Source organism: Lethenteron reissneri, chromosome 26 (assembly GCF_015708825.2).
Source record: "Lethenteron reissneri isolate LAM-NWPU_2019-01 chromosome 26, ASM1570882v1, whole genome shotgun sequence".
Lineage (NCBI taxonomy): Eukaryota > Metazoa > Chordata > Hyperoartia > Petromyzontiformes > Petromyzontidae > Lethenteron > Lethenteron reissneri.
Window position 1 is genome coordinate 19372536 of NC_083804.1, and position 22052 is coordinate 19394587.

Genomic DNA, 22052 nt, shown 5'->3' on the forward strand with positions numbered 1-22052 from the left:
AAGGGCCCAGCCACACCACTCGTATACACACACACGTCGGGACAGCCACACTGCTCATACACTCACACACACACCATGGGGAAGCCATCTCGCTCACAAACGCAACAGGTCAGCCACACAATTCACACACTCGCACACACCACGGCGCTGCCACATCATTCACCCACTCGCACACACCACGGTATCTGCCACACATTCACTCACACTACGGATCAGTCACACTACTCACACACACACCACAGCCCAGCCATATCACTCCCACACTCACGCACCCCACAGGTTAGTTACACCGCTCTCACACACACACACACACCACGGAACCGCCACACTGCTCACACACCCACACACACACCATGATACAACCACACCGCTCACACACCCACACACACCACGGGCCAGGCACACCAAAGACAATGATCCCCCGTATAGCCTTAGACTGTTGGAGCAAGTGCTGTTATTGGGCACCTCTGAAGTCTAGCATGGTACACAAAGGGGGTGGGTGGCCAGGACCAAGCACGACCGCCTTTGTATCCCCATTGGCGATGTTTATACACACTGCGCTATGGAATCATTTGAGGCTGAGTCGACCTAGGGGAGGCCTAGGACGTGTTCTGATAATCCTCACTGATGTTGGTCGAAGCACAGTGCGCAAACCACTGCGCCACACTCAACCACTCCACCACTCCACCACACACTCAGACTTCAGGCCAGCAACACCACTCTGGCACACAGATACGACGGCTCATCAACATCACTCGTACACTCACATTACGAGCCAAGCACGTCACTCTCGGACTCGGGCACCACAGGTCAGCCACATCGCTCGCACACACTCACACCAGAGGGTTATCCCCGCCGTGTTCACGCACACCACGCTCAGTGGACCACTCGCACACCGCGTGTTCATCACAACGCTCTTACGCACACCACGGGTCAGGCACACCCTTTACACAGGCACGCACACCAAGGGGGGGGGCCACACCACTGTCAAGTCCCACAACCACCAGCAGCAGCAGCAGCAGCCACAAGGCTCACACACACCGCAAGGTCATCCACACACAAAGCCACTCAACAGCGTATCTGGCGCCTATGTAAGGGCGTGCAGGCACCAGAGGGATGGACCCCGTCCCTTGACGATTGATCCCACCTCACTCACTCTTCGCGTGCCCCCTGTCCCTGTGAATCGACAGCGTCCGAGGTCACCGACGCGTGGTATAGCGAAATTGGACGACACAACTTCGACATCCTGAGCCCTCAGCCCGAGTCCGGTAAGAGCTTGCATTGTGTCCACTCATGAGGACTTCTTCATCGCCTTGACCTCCTCGACGCTGTGATGGAGAGAACAGGCTGGGCGATGGAGGTCGCATATTCATCAGACGATTATATTGACCACAAGCACGTAATGACGCATCTCTCCATGCATTCAAATTGACTCGGTCTCCCGGAACATGCGTTGAATTGTGTAAGAATCGATTGTTTAGAATATGCTGAGTCAGACTAAAACTCAGACTAATGGAGCTTAGGAAATTGTACAAACGATACGGAAAAGAACACGCAATACAAAAGAGATGGTTAAAAGGAGATGATGGAGAATCAATTCTCCAGTTAAATTGCGAGTAAAACATGGCAATTACTGGGCAGGCGGAATAGTTACACGTTGAGTGGGGACAATGAGGACAATCACGATGATGTCTGTTTTATTTCACCTCCTCATGAGCAAGGTTGGTGATGCTAAATGCGGTAAAACTCCAATGACATTCTGAGATGTCTTCACGCATCAGTGGCCAACACGTGGATCGTGATTGTGATCCACGGGTGGATGATTTTCTTGGTTCTTTCGGTAAAGTCACGTAGAAGGGAAGTAATAAAATAATAAAAATAAAACATAATAAAACAATTCTCACGACGTTTCGGCCACAACGCAAGTATCCGTCCTCAGGTGAAAACCAGGTCTGTCGAGGCGACAGCGGGACGATCGCCAAATAAATATTTTTGTGGATCTCGAGGACAAATAAGAACACTTAAAGCCAGCAGACAACAATTATCTTCATGGCTTATGGCAAATACAAAGCCCTGACTAAGAATTCATAGATTAAAAAAAAAGCTTCTGCCAATAGGTGATGCTCGTAGTGTCATTCTATTAATCTATAGCAAATACGATACCATGTTTAAAAAAAACAACATCTCAATTTAACGCTTTTTTCATATGCAGTCACATTGTGGCAGGCCAGGATATTTTTTTTCTTAAAACAGTGGTTGGTACAAGAAACGGAATCTAGCCACGTAAATAACGTAGCTTTCAGCGTTTAAACAAATCTTGCTCGGACATTACAGGGTTAACTTCAGGTAATTATTTGGCCAGAGATTTTGAGGAGGGGGGGGATCATCGCAAAGCGCGTTGACATCCATCGCAGTGGATCGCACCGCTTGCTGGATTGGCCACTGCTGTCTTTTCGTTTGAAAAGTTCAACTCAGAATTTTTTAGGATTCAATATTTTCTGCCAACTGGACTTTGGCGAAACAAACGACTTCAACTAATTAGCCAGGTAAAGCCCACGAGCCATTCGATATGTTTTAGAGGCGACCTGGCCACGCATAGCTCATCTAAGTAGTTTCATCATCACACGTGGAATCATGATTTTTTTCAACTTGCAACACACTTAACTTACATATATCATCGTCGTCATAATCATCGCGACAGTATCAGTGCAAATAACGGAATTACTGGAGGGAGCAAACACCACGTGCTTCTTATTGGGGTGGGAATGAGAGAAAACTTAAAGTTATATTAATCATCGACTGCAACATCTTTTTGTATTCGCCTGTTTGAAAAAAGTAAATATTTCCAAGGACAAAAATAACTTTAAATATTAAATTCTGAAATGGCCAGGAGACAGCATTATAGCAAGGGATTTTTCCAATTTGTCTTTGTAGATATTTGAATGTGAACCCATTGTTTAGAATATCTCCTGCAGGAAATTATTGTGCCCATCCATACTCACTCACAAAGAGACCTGGCCAAACATCTTTAAAAAAAGTGTTGAATCTTAGAGTTGGTTACCTGGATAAGGTTTATAAAAACATTACATCTACTTTTTATAATGAAACAAACATTTTGTGTCTATGCTAAGTCGACCTTCAGAGCGCAGGGCAACTGCTGCCATTAGTGAATTCTGAATGATCTCCCCTGCACATCGCTGCTGGTAAGAGGAGTTCTGCCGCGTTCGGCCGGGAGCACAAAGCTCGGCATCGTGTGTCCGTTCGGGCTAAGTAACGAGACGCCCTGCGCCGCAGCTCGCTTCTGCCAACTGGTGTGGAGGGCCTCGCAGAGACTCGGGGTCGGCCGTGCCGTCAGCCCCCAGGGCTGCGTGGTGGTCGTGGCCCTGTACGACCCCCCCGCGCTCGGGCAACGGTGCGCGACTCCCGGCAACGATGCCGACATGATCGCCGTCTCTCCGGTGGCAGCGCCGAACGGAAGTTGTGTCCCGGGGACAGAAGCGGTGGACGAAGACTGCGGCCCGAGGGTGGCAGAATCGGCGGACGATGACGATTGTGTACTGGCGGTGGACGCGGGGGTGATGCTTACCGTGGACGACGCCTCGGGCGTTGGGAAGTCGGAGAAGTCGTCCCTCGTCGAAGGGGTTCCGGAAAGCGAGGCGATGGAAGATCCAGAACGTTCCGTGGCAGAAAGCACGGCAACCGTGATGGGCGAATCGGCAGGCACACGTGCCGTGGGTACACGTGGCAAGACCGATGCCTCGAGTGAGATGGCACCAAAGGAAGCCATGCCGAAATCAGTTTCCTTCTTGTCACTTGGAGATGCCCCCTGGACAATGGAGCTGCTGTCGATGCAGTCTGCCGACACAGACTTGGACACAGAGGAGAGCTCGGGCACAGAAACTCTGGTGATGGATTCAGACAGAACAACTTGTGAAATAATGGAAAGATCTGAGGCGGAAGCAATTGAAGAGCTCCCGTGGGTGGTAGAAAGGGGGCATGGAGGTGCAGGCTCATGTGAAGGAGTGGGAAGAGAAGACACTCTGGTGATGGAGAAAATTCTAGACGAGTCTCGCCCAAAAGAGCACACCGGAGGTGGAGATGAAGCAGAGATGGTGGCTGGGAAAGATATCCGACAAGCGGTAGAGGAAGTCTTGAACGTAGCTGGCGGCGGTGGCGTGGAGCCCAGCGACAGCGGAGTGGAGTCTGAAAAGACAAAACGACCACGCTCCGACGTGGAAAACGGGACTCCAGGGATGATGGCAGCAGTGACAGTGGCAGAGGTGACTTGTCGGAGGGCAGCAAGGGCAGCGGAAGTGACACACAGAGAAGTGAGGGTGAAGGCGCCGGGGAGCGCTCTCGCGACAAAATTGGGAGCAGCCGCGGGAGGCGTGAAATTCGTGCCGCCACGGCGAGACGAGGCGCCGAAAGCGCTGGCGAGGGCCGGGAGGAGGGCAGACTGCTCCGCGCCCGGTGCACCCACCGTAGCGTCTGGGTCAAAGGTCACGGCAAGGACGCCCAGGGCAGAGGTGGTGCTGAGCAATGTGGTGGGCACGGAGGCGCTGATCAAGGCCACGCTGGTGGGAGATGCGCTCTCGGAACTCTACCGGAGGAACGTGCTGCCCATGGTGAGGAGCACACCCTGCACTCCCCAGCCGCATGCGCAGCTCCACATCTCAGGTGACTATACGTGCGTGTCTGTGCGTCAACAGACACCTGTAGACCTTGCGGGGAGCGGTGGGGGAGTGCTGAGAGCACTGCACCACGAACCCGGGCCACCCGAATTCGGTTCCCGCTCACGGCCAACACCGGTGACGTATATCAGAACCGGTCATGGGCCTTCCCTAGATCGACGGCCTCAAATGAGAAACTGCTGTGGTCTGTAAACATCGCCACTGGGGTGACAAAGGCGGTTGGTGTTGGTGCTGAACATAGTGGCAGAGAGAGATAGGCAAGTTGTGCTATGAACTCCATGAGCTAAGTTTTATTCCAGGTCACATCTTACATCAGTGGCGAGTGTTGTTTGAACTGATTCCTGGGCCAAAAAAGGCATGGGGGAGGCCTTCATCAAGCAGTGGAATTACAAATGGCTGAATTCTTATTCATGATTACCTCCATTTCATCTCCATTCCTCCATTATCATTACCACCTCCTCAACAATTTCCACCTCCTCCATCTCATCTCCATTCCTCCATTATCATTACCACCTCCTCAACAATTTCCACCTCTTCCATCTCATCTCCATTCCTCCATTATCATTACCACCTGCTCAACAATTTCCACCTCTTCCATCTCATCTCCATTCCTCCCGCCCTCCTCCCGTCCTCCCCCTCGCCGCTGCCATCGCATCTCAGAGGAGGACCAGGAGGAGTTTTGTATGGACGTCCTGGCGGAGCACAACCGCCTGCGCGAGATCCACGGCGCCCGGCCTCTGCGGCGGAGCGTGGCCCTGGGCCGGGACGCGCGCGCCTGGGCCCGCGTGCTGGCACGCTCGCGGGCGCTGCGGTCCCACCCCACCGTGCCGCACGGCCAGAACGTGTGGGCCAGGCACATCGGCACGGGCGAACTGCCCAAAGGTGGAGATGGGGAGGGTGCGGTGTAAGAGGCGGCGGGGTGGGGGGACGGCGGTGGGGCAGATGGCCCCATGCCCTTCGCACGTACCGTTGCGTTCGCGTGGGTTCGATACCGACCCTGACGCCAATGGTCGCGTGGATTTTTCTCCGGGTCCTCCGGTTTTTCACCTCCACATTTAGAAACATGTGTTTAGAGTATTTGCCTGCCATACATTTCCACACGTGATAAGCCACTTCGTTGGGCTATCATTTGTGACCAGGTCACTTCTTAAAACGAGTTCGAAAGCTCGGTGAGCCTTGCCTGCTAAAGTCGAAATAGTTTAGTTTAACCGCAATGTTAAGAGAATCTGGCCCAGAGATTTCCTCATGTTGAACCGACTCTGTTGAAATTATGCACTCCCAAAAGGCCACATGGCCAATGGAATGTACGAAAAAAAGATATACTTTCATATATCACGTGGAGAGACAGATATGTGAAGGAGGCATATTTATTTTGGCGCACACATGAGGTACGTGGGTATCGTGATAATGTGACATTTGATATTATGGGTTTAATAGAAGCGTTTCCATCCTCACGATGTAATAATTGATATTATGAGTGTACCGTCAGTTTAGAGGTGTGCTGATGACGCCTAAACCACAATCTGCAGTCCCCAGCAGCTCTGGATCCACTTAGCCATGGCGCGGAGGTGCTCAGATTGACTCGGTACGAACGTGATGCCTCATGGATTTGACCATCGCTGTGCTCAATATGCAGACTCTGGTGAATCACACCTTGAGCAGGATCGATCGGCCAATGGCTCTTTGAGTTTTTATTGCAAAGCGCCCCTTGGGATGCCTGCGCATGAAGAGTGCTGTATGACAGCCAACTGTTTTATTGTCAAACATAATTTGGAGCTTTCGTGACTGCAGGAATTACGCGTTGGTTCTTTCGGTAAAGTCACGTATAAAGATAAAATAATAAATTAAATACTAGCATACGACGTTTCGATTGCAACATAAGCAATCATCATCAGGTATAAATGAAATAGAAACACAAATCTAGTATAAGTCAACATGTTATCCGACTCTCTGTTGTATTACATTACATTTCTAAGTATATTAGATTTGTCTTTCTATTTCATTTATGCCTGATGATGATTGCTTGTGTTGCAATCGAAACCTCGTATGCTAGTATTTAATGTATTGTTTTATTGTCACTGCAGGACGTAAGGTCACCAACTGCTGGTACGCGGACCGGCTGGCCTACGACTACAACAACCCGGGGTTTCAGCAGGGAACCGGTAGCGCAGACCCCACACATGACACCTGCCACACACTCTCTCTCCACACCCCCTCTAACCCAACATTCTTTAGGACTACCCTTTGGTGACTAAGCCTCATCTATCACTTTACCCATCACTATCACCTTGACCATCAGCATTTGATCTTAAAGCTTAAGTTGCACGCACATGTGTTGCCGTCTTCAAATCTTGTGGAACTTCCCATGTTAAAAACTGCAACTTTGTTGCTTCTGTTTCGCAACAAATTTGCGCGCTGTTGGGCCACTGAACTCATTCTTGGGCTTTTTTTTCTCCCAAAAAAGAGGCTGAGTGGATTTAAAACTGGAGAAATAAAGTTTCTTTGGGATCTGAAATCACAGCAAAATTTGTACACAATCGTTTGTAGTCAGAACAGCTCAGTAATTGGCTGGATGAGGTCATATGCGTCGTGTTGGTAACGAAAGGCTATTTTACAATATGGCCAATGGTTTACTTCTTGGGATGGAAATTGTCAACAAAAAAAATGTTTAATCTCTCTTTTTGAAGGTAGACAACAAAACTAACTATGGTTGTTTTCTTTATTTTTTTTTATAATGCCCCCAAATGTTAATTTCATGCTTTGGCTGGAAAGGTGTATTTCCTTAACTCAACTCCTAAACTAAAGATTTGCATTCAAGTAATCAGCTGTTGCTTAACTTCTGACTCGTGATCCTCATGCGTGATGTCGCAACTACGATCCATGTTCTGCCATTCGCGACCCCTTCTGTGACCTGTGACTCAAATTCATGACCTTCACCCTTAACACAAGCAAACTATGGTCTGTGACCTTAGAGCGAGTATCCTTGTGACCCCTTTGCTCTGTGACCCCTTGACCCGTGACCCCAGGCAACTTCTCCCAGCTGGTGTGGCGCAGCTCCCTCGATCTGGGCGTGGGGCTTGCGTGCGACGGGCGAGGCATGTTCGTGGCCGTCGCATTCTACAGCCCCGCGGGAAACCTGCCCTACGCCATGAGCTACCGCGACAACGTGCTGCCCCCATACACGCAGGGCATGGCTAAGGGGCAGGGCTAGGAGGGGGGGAGGTGCAACGTGACTTGAGGGCACGCTCACGGAAGAAGAACGTGGGTGAGGGCAAGGGAAGTGCTGAGGCGAGAGGAGAGGGATGAGGTTGAGAGGCTCGCACAGGGAGCTGGCTGCTCATGGGGAGGGAGGAACACAGCTCAGGGCAGGGGCCGGCCTCAAGGGCAGGGCTAGGGACAGGAGAAGGAGTCAACAATAGGAATGGAGAGGAGGCACGGCTGGGGGAAGGGACAAGGCCACAGGCAACATCGCAATGGGGTCAGAGTCAGGGGACGAACGGTGGATTTCATCGTTTCAACTCTAAAATCCCCTGTGGACATGGTATTAGAAGCAAATGGACCTGATTTAATCGTAAAAAAGTGTTTGTTCTTAAATGTAACTTTTTACCAACCAAATAACGCATACAGCATATCGCAAATGCGTTATAAATTATTAACGTCACAAAAGGGCGTTTCTCAAGCGAGGATTTAACCAAGCGGCCTCTTGTCCTACCCCGTGAGCTACGGCGCCTCTAGACGCAAGACGCTGACGTTTCCATACAGTACGTACCTTGTGAGGCGTCGCCATCAATCCCCATCCCCTGGATTCCATTCCCCTGCCTCTCATGCCCCCTTTCCCCCCGTTGAGACTTCATGTAGCCCCCCCGCTTGTCAAACAGTCACGCAATACCCATACAGTACGTACCTTGTGAGGCGTCGCCATCAATCCCCATCCCCTGGATTCCATTCCCCTGCCTCTCATGCCCCCTTTCCCCCCGTTGAGACTTCATGTAGCCCCCCCGCTTGTCAAACAGTCACGCAATACCCTTTGGCAAGGTCAATGCCACGGCTAGAGGGCTAAGATCAGCGGTCAGGCTAGGATCAGAGACAAGGGACAGCGATGAGGCAGAGTTCGGGGATTGAGGAGGTATGAGAGTTAAAATTATGGATTGGTGCAGGGTTAGGCTAATGCAAAGGGCCAGGGTCAGGGCAACGGCGAGGATCGCACGAAGGTAGAGGTAGGGCTGGCCAAACGTAGACAGAGTACGGTGAGCAGGAGTTGGTGGTGCAGGGCAAGGTAGCAGCCTGGCGCTGTGCCACGTGTGAGGTGTCTTGGGCTGAAGTGTGGGAATTGGTGTCTGTGAAGTCGCCCCTGGGTTGGAGAATGTGGCTCATGATGGCCAACACTGCAGCAGTGGGCTCTGGGATTCAAGCGGGGGGCGGGGGGGGGACGAGAGGTGACATTCAATGCATGGTTTTGACTAAACTGACAAAAAGCAGCACTTATTAAATAGAAGTACTAGACAATGAATTAATAATTGATTGTAAACTAGAGTTATTATTTTCTTTGTTTTTAAATTATGCCTGAAAATGAATATATAATGGAATGTATGCATATAAATATGCGCTGTATGCATAATATAAATATCAATGATTATAACACAAAATAAATTATGCAATGCGTTTATCGGATTCATCAAATTATGAAAATACTTCTGATAGTTTCGGAAGTCAAATGTGACTTCAGGCTCTCAGCGTCCTTCAGCCCAGTGCGCGCCAGAGGCTCAATGTGTCAATTGAGGTTCCTTCACGAGGCAACGGTCCATTGAGATGCATTACCCTTTGAACACTGTCCTGTAACCAAGTGAGCCACCAGTGCAATCACATCTTATAGATGAATGGCCTTTACATTATCTGGCGAGTGCCAAACAGGATTCATGAGTCAATCTTGATTTGAAGCTTTCGTGACTGCAGGAATCCATACCGAAAGAACCAAAGAGTAAGAATGCACTAGCTCTTGATCCGTGGTCCTTTAACCAAATTCATGATTCCTTGATTAAAGAACTTCAGCGGAGGGCGTGAGTGTGTGTGAGCACAAACATGTATTACCCTTTATTTAATCTGGTTGAAGGACTTTGATGTGTGGTGGTGAAGTAAATGTATTATTTAAACAACCCCGCTGCTACTATGAAAAATAAGAATCGGGATTACCCTTTCCGGCAATGAAACCGGTGTTAAGATGTTTAAACACCAAATAGATCAATTTTGCAAGGAATCGGGTCCGCATTAACCACACGTACTTGTGGCAAACATGCAAACAAACATGCTCTGATAATATATGCATTGTGTTTGAAACTGATTGCCCTACACCACATACGGTCTACTTTATGGCATTTTCTCACCAGTGTCAGACCAGAGAACACCTGTTTTATTGCCAGATAGGGTAAAACATATTCTTATTTTTCATACTAACGGCTAGTGTGAGGTGGGGTTCGTGGATTATACAGAGACGTGGGGAATCACCATTTCGAACGAGTGATTATCTGGCGCATCACAATGAATGCGGTACAACTGGCAGGTATTTGACCAAAAATATCTGTAGGGGGCAGTAACGCTGTTTCACTGCAGACACTATGCACCGTGGCTGGGAGCCGCTGATGGATATCGGAGTACCGTCAAAGACATGGATCCCTCCTCAGGGTCGAATTATTGAACCCCCGAACGATCTCTAAAGTTGTCACCTGAACACTTACATACAACGTATGCAAATTGAAAATAAATAATTGCAACACAATTCGATGCTTGCATCGTCAACGTTACACATTCCTGCGGAGGGAGCTGGTAGGAACGTTGGGTTGCTCGGTCAATGGCCAGGGTCAACGGCGGCGTGGTGTATTCCGCAAATATGCCCGACTGTGAGGGCGGGCACAAGCCGGCGTGAGTAGGTTAAACGTTGAGTTTTATAAGGGCACCACGGGGTGACCAGCCCCTCCCCACCCAGCCCCACCCCTCCCACCCAGCCCCACCCCTCTCACCCCCCACCCAGCCCCTCCCCACCCTCCCCACCCAGCCCCTCCCCACCCAGCCCCTCCCCACCATCCCCTCCCCACCCAACCCCACCCTCCCCACCCAGCCCCTCCCCACCCTCCCCTCCCCCACCCAGCCCCTCCCTCCCCACCCAGCCCCTCCCTGCACGACGGACACAATAATCCCCTGTGGGCTGGTGTAACCAGGAGGTTCCTACCAGTAATAGTCTGATCTTAAAAAGCACTGATTGTGTCACGATAAGACTGTTCGAGACCACCATGGCTGCAAATGAACAACTCTGTTTTGCTGTCCGAAGACGAGTGGATCTGGGCGCCACGATGGGCTGGTATGCAAGGAGTTATCGTGGGTTCGATCCCAAACCTGGCGCCTGTATATTTGGAGTTTGCGTGTCTCTTTACCTTTAGTCGCGTGGATTTTTCTCTGGGTCCTCTGGGTTTCCCCTCCCTATTTAGAATCAACACGGGTTTAGAGAATTTCGCCTGCTATATATCTGCACATGTTACGCGCCTTCGTTGAAACTATCATTTGTGGCCAGGTCGCTTCTGAATAAGAGCTGTATAGTCCAGTGGGACCTTACCTGGTGAGTGGAAAATAAAGTTTAGTTTAAGTTGACATCTCACCGAATAGCAGCAGAAGAAGACGAGTGCAGACTTCGTGATGACGCACAAGCAACAAGAATCAGTTCGCAGGTTGTATTTCGTATTATATCTCCACACCACTGCGGATTGCACTGATTCACATCAGCTTGGATTCTATTAATTCACACCATTATAGAGTTATCTATGCACAACACTATACAGTTTACATATCGACGCCACGACACATGCCAGAGATTACACACATTTACTCGGGCCCAAATGGGCATCTGGCAGAGGTCGCAACCGGGTACCCGATACCGTACCCTACCCGATACCCGGCTACCCGTACCCGGCCAGGTACGGGTACGGGTACCCGTTTGCGACCCTGGGTGCGGCCGGGTACGGGTACGGGTAGGCCGTGAGTCACTGGTGAGTAACCGTTTGTCACTCATTTCGGGTAGGGTACGGGTAGCGTACGGGTACCCGTACCCGTACCCGGCCGGGTACGGGTACCCGTTTTGCGACCCTGGTGCGGCCGAGTACGGGTACGGGTAATGAATCAAACCCCGTTTGCGACCTCCGGCATCTGGTGCGGTGTGTAAATCCTGCATGAGCACAGGTGCGTGGTGCTGCTCTCTATGAAGTGCTCCAGCGCGCCCCCAGCTGTCGGGATGCAACAACACTCACAGTCTACTCTTGTGGACATAGCAGTGATGATGATACTACTGGTAGGAACCTCCTGGTTACACCAGCCCACAGGGGATTATTGTGTCCGTTGTGCAGGGAAGGGCTGGGTGGGGAGGGACTGGGTGGGAGGGAGGGGGGGGCTGAGTGCGGAGGGGCTGGGTGGGGAGGGTGGGGTGGGGAGGGGAGGGGCTGAGTGCGGAGGGGCTGGGTGGGGAGGGGGAGGGTGGGGAGGGGCTGGGGTGGGGAGGGGCTGGGTGGGGATGGGGAGGGTGGGGTAGGGGCTGGGTGAGGAGGGTGGTGGCTGGGTGGGGTGGGCCTGGGTGGAGAGGGCCTGGTCACCCCGTGGTGCCCTTATAAAACTCAACGTTTAACCTACTCACGCCGGCTTGTGCCCGTCCTCACAGTCGGGCATATTTGCGGGAATACACCACGCCGCCGTTGACCCTGGCCATTGACCGAGCAACCCAACGTTCCTACCAGCTCCATCGCAGGAGGAATGTGTTTTTTTATTATCGATTCTACGGGCGGATCTGTGGCGCGAACGTTTAGTAACGCTGCGCTATCGTTAGGGCGGCATGCGTTCAGGCTAACCAACGTAAGTGGGGCAAGTGGTATCTGAACCCGTCCTGGGCCACTCCTTCAAATGGTTAAACAATCCCCCCACCCATCCTGCAGAGTGAGCTGCAGCGAAACAGTTGCGACGAGACACGCTACAACTCGTCCATTCCACGCCCGATTACTTGTGAATGGTAGCGCTATACTCTGCCGATATCGGTTACTGAATCTCGCCACGCCCGGCCACGTTTTGTGCTGATCACGGCGTGTTAGTCATCAAGAGAGGCCACGTGCGCGTTATGCAAATGAGCGGTAACTCGTCGGTTGAAGGGATAATGAGGGTAATTAGAGAGGAGGCAGGAGTGAGGCTCCCACTGTCACTCAGCGGGGAGCGCCGCACAAGGCCGCTTTGTCTCGGCCTGCGGGCAACGCGTGCACCAGCCCTGACCCGGGCGCGAACTCGTCGGCACAGGCCTGCCGAACGCGGAGCAGCAGCGCTGCCAATATCCCTCTGCCTTCTTCGTGTTCTTGTTGTTGCTGTTTCTCCTCATTTGAAGTCCACTTACGCAAGCTGAGCCATGTGGCATTACGAGTCGAACGTATTCATGCGGAGGTGCCGGATGGCAGCGATCAGAGCGTCCGCCCTGTGCGAGAGAATGATGACCCCTGGGAGATGTCACAGAACTCCTTCAGAGGTCACTTCGAGTGGCTCTCGATCACGATCGGTGGCGCAACCTTCTCACAACCTCCCACAACCTTCTCACACCTCCCACAACCTTCTCACATCTCGCAAAAAAACCTTCACACATCTGACATGCCCCGCAAAGAGTGTTCGTCGCGTGGCACACCTACACGTTTCATCTTCAGACGTGGAATGTGCTGAAGCTGACAAAGCAAACTGAATGTGGTGGCTTATTGTGCAGTGGTCGGCGATGGGGCCGAGATGCAGGCTTCACCACGGCTGGATGAAACCCAGTTTCGAACCTCGGGCAGAGGTCGCAAACGGGTTTTGAATCCTTACCCGTACCCGTACCCGGCCGCACCAGGGTTGCAAACGGGTACCCGTACCCGTACCCGCCGGGAACGGGTACCCCTACGCTACCCGTACCCGTACCCTACCCGAAATGAGTGACAAACGGTTACTCACCGGTGACTCACGGCCTACCCGTACCCGGCCGCACCCAGGGTCGCAAAACGGGTACCCGTACCCGGCCAGTACCCGTACCTGGCCGGGTACGGGTAGCCGGGCATCGGGTAGGGTACGGGTATCGGGTACCCGGTTGCGACCCTCTGACCTCGGGTCACACGGCGGCCATTGTGAATCCCGTGAGCCACCGGGCAACCCACCACCACCCCTTCGGAAATGGAAATACATTTGAGGTCACCGTCAGCTCCAAGCGATGAGGTGTCTGGAGTTGGGGTAGGAGTGTCTTCTGAGACTGCTCCAGGGAACCGTCAGGGTTCCAGCTTGTCAGGAGGCGGGTTTGAACGTATTCTGACCACGTACTGTATACATACCAGTAGATCAGCTCGATAACGCCCGATTTCGTGAGATCTGGGAAACTTATTGATTTGAAGTTATCGTGACTGCAAGGATCCATACTCTTTGGTTCTTTCGGTAAAGTCACGGAGGTGGAAACATAAAAAACAAGAATAATAATAAAACATAGAAATAACTAAATTAAATCACGACGTTTCGGAAGCAACACAAACTTCCGTCGTCAGGTGGGACAACCGCAGCAAGAAACAAACAAATGACTACAGTAATTTTTACTACAGTAATTCAGTTTCTTGGTTGTGCGGGGTGATTTAATATAGTTATTTCTATTTTTTATTTTTTCACCTACGTGACTTTACCGAAAGAACCAAAGAGTGAGAGCTGGGAAACTGCGCAGGCTTCGAGCGTGGTTGCTCAATTGGATGGACGAGTGCTTGGGAATAAGGCAAGGTGTTATCGGCTTGGACCGAGAGACGGATGTAGAGGACAACCAAACCACGAGTTCTGTCGGTGGAGCGCCGTGCGCCTTAGCCCACGTGTGCGTGGGTTCTCTCCACGTACTCGCCGTTCCTGTCACGAGCCGCACGCCGCGTTCGTGAGATTGTCTAAACATTGCAGAGATGCATACAGTGACCTCCGAGCATCAACTAATTCTTTCCCCCGTTAAATGTCGATTTAAAGCTTTCGTGACTGCAGCAGGGATTCGTCTTCTTGATTCTTTCGGTAAAGTCACGTAGAAGGGAAATAATACAATAATAAAAAATAAAACATAATAAAATACAATTCTCACGACGTTTCAAGCCACAACGCAAGCAGCCGTCCTCAGGTGAAGAACAGGTCTGTCGGAAAGACAGCGTCTGAATGGATGTCTTCCGACAGACCTGTTCTTCACTTGAGGACGGCTGTTGCGTTGAAACGTCGTGAGAATTGTATTTATTATGTTTTATTATTTTATGATTTCCCTTCTACGTGACTTTACCGAAATAACCAAGAAGATCTTTCCCCGTTGTTATCCACGGCGAGTTCCTGACCGATTTATCGGTATCCGGTCAGGGCTTCCCCTCCTAGATCGACCCAGCCTGAAACGAGTTGTGCCTGGTGATATCGAATTGATGTAACGTCAACATCGTAATTAGCCACACACGCATAGGGGACCGTCCATAAATGACGTCACGCACCTTGGGGGAGGGGGTGAGAAATATGACGTCACATTCAAAATGCGCAACTTTAAATAAATATCAGACAAACACGTTCTACTCAATTAATATACGTTTTAATAAATGTGTTCTCCTACAACATCAGAGTGCAGCGCCACATTAAATACGCACTACAATGACAATAGTTTAAAGCGATTTGAAGCATGTTTATTTTGGGGGGGGCAGAGCTTTGTGACGTCATAGTTGAGAGGGGGGGTCTGACTTTTGTGAGCCCTTGTGACGAAGGGGGGGGGGGGGGTCAAAAATCGTCCAAAATCGCGTGACGTCATTTATGGACGGCCCCATACACGTGCACCCGACAGGTGCTCGCTCAGAACCACGTGTCCCAGTGGTGCAACCACGATGGGTGTCGGCGCAGGGAACAAAGAGTCCGTCAACATCACAGAGCCCCCCTCCCCCCTCCCCCACACGTGGTCATTCATTAAGGACTTAGAGGCGATTAGGAGCAGCCAATTCAAACGAGCGAGTGAGGAGAGTGGTGCTGGTGGGTGTCGCGTAGGAGTGATTATTAATGTGTCGTTGTGCGTGTGTGTGTGGGACTTGTGTGTATCTATGTGGATGTGTGTGTGTGTATATAGTGGGGAGCGGTAGTGTAGCGGTTAGCGTGTCTGCGCTATGAACCCGGCGACACGGGTTCGATTCCCGCTCACGGCCAACACCAGTGACGATATCTGAACGCGTCCCGGGCCCTCCCCTAGGTCGGACTCAGCCTCAAATGAGTACCTGGTGCGGTGTGTAACATTGCACTGGGGAGACAAAGGCGGTCGGGTCGTGGTGCTGGCCACCACACCCCTCGTGTACCGTGCGGCCTTCATAGGTGCTCGCTAACAGCACTTGTCTGCAACAGTCTGTTGAAGACCATACGGGGGGATCTTTGTCTTACGTCAAGATATTGCATGCGTTGTGCATGCAATGCAGTCCTGTGTATTCTTGTGCGTGTGTGCATGGGATAGGGTTGGTGTGCAGTGATGTATATTGAAGTGTTTGTGTATGTGCCTGTAGGGGTAGGTGTGAACATTGTTATCATCTTCACGTCAGCTGACTTGCTGTCCGCAGTTACTCTTCACTAATAAGCACGTGTCCCAGCAGCCCACGGACATTTTTGTTGATGTATGTTCACGAGTACAGGGCACGCTCCATCATCACAAGCACATGGTTATCGACGTCCCCCAGCCTAGATCACGAAATTTGCAAACAGGTAGCCTCGCTACTGCGCTTTGTGTGTGGCACAGGATGACGTGGCGCTGTTAAGATCGGCCTCTGTGGAGGAGGCTCGTGAAGGACGCTGCTGCTGCTGCTGTGCAGTTGGAGGCAGTCGCCCTCCAACAACAACGGAGGGCGGAGGAGCGACGCTCACAACAACGAGCGGAGCGCCGGGTGGCTAAAACGCAGCAGAAGTTGCACAGTGGGGTGCACAGGCGGTGCCTATGTCCAGCCATCTCAGTCAACCCGTGGGACCTGGGTCTGTCCCTGACCTGCCAGCAGCGAGCCTTCGACACGTGATAACCTCAAGATGCACCTAGCCTGGCACAAACGCCATGGTGACGTCTATTGTTGTTGTTATTGTTGTTGTTGTGCACTGTGGTGGTGGGTGCCCGTTGAGAGCTCCACAGGAGCGGATCCAATGGGGGTGGGGGAGGACAATTACCCCCCCCCACCCCTCCCCCACTTGAAACCCCCAAAATGTACATTGTTTTATTATTATTATTATAACTTAATAATTGATAATTGGTTTTTTACCCTTCTATCTGGCAACAAACTGACACCTTTTTACAAGGAGTCATGTTTGCATAGACCACACATACCTGCATGTCACTAATGCAAACAAAAATACATAACTCTGATAAAGTGCATGTCCTTGAAGTTGATTGGTTCTACACCCGAGACAGCTTCCTTAGAGCCTAGTCTCACAGGGTTGGACCAGATGATCGCCAAAAAGGCGCACATGATCACGAGTTGTGTGTTTTTTTGGTTCGCATTATGGACTGCAGGTATTGTGGGTCTATGCAAACATGACTCCCTTGTAAAGAAGGGTGTCAGTTTGTTGCCAGATAGAAGGGTAAAAACAACAATTATATATTTTTACTAGGCAAATGAGGTGCCCATGGTTAATTTACTAATTATGTAGTATTTTGCCGTCGATATTATTTATGCCAAAAAAATTAAAACCATACGTTTCTTTAACAAAAATGAAGGAACGACCTTAATAGAATCACGTCATCACAGAGAACACGTTGAAGTCTTTTTTTAGGGGTTTGTTGTGTCGCGCCGGGGCACTGGGAAGTTTTCAGATCGCGTCCCCTGTGGAGGCCGAAAGCCAAGACGTTTGGGGCTTAATTTTCAATGAACTCCAGTGAGATGACAGAGAATCATAGACCAAGATCTATTATGAATGCGGCGAGATGAGCGATGTGTAGACAAAAAAAAACGAGATGCAGTCAATGAACAGTGTAGACAAAAGGAGATAAATGTTGATGTGATCAAATGAGATGCCTTTCGTAGATAAGAGGCAGATGCCGTGAGATGAGAGAATAGAGATTCCGATACAAAAAAAGATGGAAATGATATAATAATAATTTCTACTTCTAACGCGCCTTTCACCCGGAGGTCACAAGGCGTTGTACAGAGTACAACATAAAGTGGTGATAACAGATGCATTCAGACGAGACTTTAGAATGATCGCAAGATGCATTCAGACGAGGCTTGTTTTGCCACCCCCTGGCATATGGAACCTATGAGGATGGGTGTGTAGTGTGGGAGGATTGCCGTATATCTGTAGTGACTGACTTGGAGACGTACCTTCTTGGAGGCAGTTCTTTACTATGAAACAACGCGCACACTTTGTACACTTATACCATTACACACACCCTACACTGTTACTACACTCTCTGTCTCTCACTTTACGCAACTCTACAATGGTTCATCTTCTTGGTACTTTCGGTGAAGTAACGTAGAAGGGAAAAAAATAAAACATAATAAAATAAAATTCTCACGACGTTTCGGCCACAACGCAAGCAGCTGTCCTCCTGGTGAAAACCAGGTCTGTCGAGGCGACAGTCTGAATGAAACAGCACACGAGTTTGAGCATATATACGCTGGGCGCCTTGACCAAAGGAATTTGCATATCAAGAGGAATTTAGCATATTTATGGGAAATGCAGGAATGTGATTAGTACTACCATATGCATGTGCATTATGCAGGATTAACAGCATCAACAGCATCAATGATGCTGTTAATCCTGCATAATGCACATGCATATGTAGTACTAATCACATTCCTGCATTTCCCATAAATATGCTAAATTCCTCTTGATATGTACAATTACTTTGTCAAGGCGCCCAGCTTATATATATGCACCAAGCTCGTGTGCTGTTTCATTCAGACTCTGTCGCCTCGACAGACCTGGCTTTCACCTGAGGGACGGCTGCTTGTGTTGTGGCCGAAAACGTCGTGAGAATTATTTTATTTGTGTTTATTTTGTATTGTTTTTATTACTTCCCTCTACGTGACTTTACCGAAAGAACAAGAAGAATATATAAATTCGCTTCAGCAGTACGTCCTCTGTCACCCGTAAAACCAAAGAGAGTTATCCACGCCAAAACAGTCGTAAATTTCAGCGCTCGGATAATTTCTTCCATTCACAACGACAGATTGACGATGACGAATGGCGTGCAATCCCCACCGTTTCTATTTACGCCTCGTTTATAACACGACCCACCGTCGCGCTCTCTGGGATATACTCCCATGCACACATTCTAGATTTGAAGCTTTCGTGACTGCAAGGATTCATATTCTTAGGTTTTTTTCCGGTAAAGTCACGTAGGCAAATACATTAAAATAAATACAAAGTAAATAAAATTCACGACGTTTCCGGGAAGCTTGTGTTGCTCCGAACGTCGTGAATTTATTTACTTTATTAATTTTAATGTTTACCTACGTTGACTTTACCGAAAAAAACCTAAGAATATGAATCCATGTACACATATTTAGTTGTGGCTCGCAGGATGGCAGGTGAGGCGGTGGCCACCGGGTAACATTGTTGTCTCCAGCTCAATCCACACCTCTCAAGAACAACTGCCTGGAATTTTGAGACGTTTTTTGCGGATTGGTGCTTCTGTTGCTCATCCTTCCGTGTTGCAAGCGGATTGAGAGCTTAACGTTATTTCTTCAAGTGAATAGCAGTAAGTATAATGCACGTGCGCGTGTGCACGCGTGTGTAACCATCGACCATCGCGCACTTCCAGATGCGCTTCTGCGGCCGTCTGGAACGCTCTTCCGTCCGATATTAGGAAGCCACTGGAGCTGTGCGCTTGTAAATCTAGATCGAAAACTAACTGAAACTGCCTTTCATGTTTAGCTTGTTGTCATTTCCCAGCACCTCCGATTATCACGGTGAGCTATGTACAGTGCGAAAGAAGTTCAACATACGTGCATATACTACATATATGTGCATGTTACATCAGCGCTGGGGAGACAAAGGCGGCCGGATGTGGTGTTTCCCACCCACCCCTTCCTTATGCGCCTTCATAGGTGCTCGCAAACAGCACTTTCCCCAAGTCTCCTCAAGGCTAAACGAGGAATTTGATTTTGTATGGTACACAGAGGAGAGACAAAGGCGGTCGGAGATGCTGTAGGCCAAGACCAGCGCTCCGTCTGTTGAGCCAGCCTTCACATTTGCTGTTGTGTGTAAAGTGTGTTTGTGTGAGTGGGTGCGTGGCACAATGGGGAACGCAAGCGGTGCATCTGCCAGTCATCTCAGTCAATCCGATTGCATCTGGGTCTGTCCCGTGACCTCCTGCCAGCAGTGAGCCTTCCACCACTCCACGTGGCCTCAAAGTGCACCTAGCCTGGCACAAGCGTCGTGGTGACGTCACTGCCACGTGTTGTAGTTCTCGTGTGCGTTGCGTGTTGACTGGCGTAAGCGGTAGGGAGTGCTGAGCGCACTGCGCTATTAACCCGACGACCCGAGACCCATTACCGCTCTCGACCAATAACAGTGGCGAAAATGTGAATCGGTCTTGGGCCTCCCCTAGGTCGACTCAGCCCTTAAAGTGAGTACTGTACCTGATTCGGAACGCAAACAGCACTGGGGGAGTCGTGCGGGCCACCCACCCCATTGTGCGCCGTTCCGGCCTTATTGGGTACTCGCTAACGGCACTTGCCCCAACAGTCTGTGGCAGGCTACACGGTGGAGCTTTGTCTTTGGACAGGTGTGAAGACAGATGCTTGCATTCGTGAGTGTGTGAGCCATTCCGTTGTTTCAATCGGCACTTCCTCATAATTGTGAGCAGACATCGATATGGCCACGTGTTTTGAAAAAAAAACACCAGGCGTGTCGCGCACTCATTATGCATCGAATCGCTTGTTCGAGGATCAATTAATTTTCCAATCGTACATGTTGTCTGTAATGAGTTCGTGTGACTCTTGCAAACCGCTGGAAGCCGCTACAACAAGGGCTCGGCAACCAAATAACAATGAGACATGTTTTCGAATCGGTAATCAACAAAATAACTCGACTTCAAGAGCCACAATGCCTGTGAACGTGAGACGGCCCTTAATAATTACCGGCTCAAAGCAGTCATTCAAGAGCCGCATGCGGCTTCGAAACCGCACGTCGCCAGCCCCATTCACTACAAGAAGCACAGAATAAGCACAGCAATCTCTTGTGCCATCAAGCCATTATCTGTTAGATCGTCCCCTCTTTCGGGTTCCTTCTATTGTACACGCTTTTATTGAACTCACTCTGTCTGTTGTTGTCGTCGTTGTTGCTGTTGTCGTTGTCGTATCCTCAAATCTTGTAACTCAATTTTAACCCACTTCCCAATGTGGTATCGACTGCAAACTTGGTATACTTATGTCATACTGATGACAATACTATTTTATCATTTAAAAAAACATATTTTTATATGTTATGTTTCGGCTCGGGTCTAATTGTCCACGCTCAAATGGCGTTGGCTGTAAATCACTACGGCCCCTTACGTTATGGCAAGCTTCAGGGCCACTTCCTGGAGTCGTGGAGTTCTTCCATTACTAGTAGGGTACATTTCATTCAAGCGTGTTTAAAAAAAGTATTTAAAATATTACTTATTTCCAATCAACACACTTTTAACGTTCTTGTTAGTTGTCTACCTACGTAAAATGTGTCCTTTTGACCACTGCCTGTGTCCGGTAGTTTTTTTTACATCTACGTTGGTCACTCTTTGGGTCCAGCTTAGATGCAGTATCCTTCTGTAGCAATACATTTAATGCCAATATCTCTTTCAGTCTTTTCCAATGTCCAAGTCTCGCAGACATACAAAGCTGTACTGAACACGCCCGTTCTTAAGATGTTCACTTTCGCGTTATCGCGGATTTTCTCGCTTCTCCAGAAGTTATTGAATCTTGCTCCTTTTGCCTTTGTCATCCTCGCTCTTGTGTCTTCCGTGCAGTCGTTGTCCCATGTCAGTAGACTTCTCAAGAATACAAATTCCTTTAAATTCACAATCTCGCTGCTTTATAGTATTACTTGTTTCCAGAGGTGGGACAAAGTAATTGTTATGCAAGTCCAAGTCGAGTCTGAAGTCATCAAATTCATGACTCGAGTCTGACTCGAGTCCAAGTCACATGACTCGAGTCCACACCTCAGAGGTGGGACAAAGTAATTGTTATGCAAGTCCAAGTCGAGTCTGAAGTCATCAAATTCATGACTCGAGTCTGACTCGAGTCCAAGTCACATGACTCGAGTCCCACCTCGGTGGGACAAAGTCATTGTATGCAAGTCCAAGTCGAGTCTGAAGTCATCAAATCTGACTCGAGTCTG

At 49.8% G+C, this 22052-nt stretch overlaps 1 protein-coding gene across 1 annotated transcript in view; it reads left to right on the forward strand.

Annotated features, from left to right (window-relative positions):
• Positions 1-22052, forward strand: part of LOC133347968 (uncharacterized) — a 43480-nt gene that overhangs the window by 12944 nt on the left and 8484 nt on the right. The window contains exons 6-10 of the mRNA XM_061560731.1: positions 1191-1268; positions 3295-4677; positions 5352-5573; positions 6776-6853; positions 7718-7897. Coding sequence (XP_061416715.1) covers positions 1191-1268; positions 3295-4677; positions 5352-5573; positions 6776-6853; positions 7718-7897 — 1941 coding nt within the window. The remainder of the gene's footprint in view (positions 1-1190; positions 1269-3294; positions 4678-5351; positions 5574-6775; positions 6854-7717; positions 7898-22052) is intronic.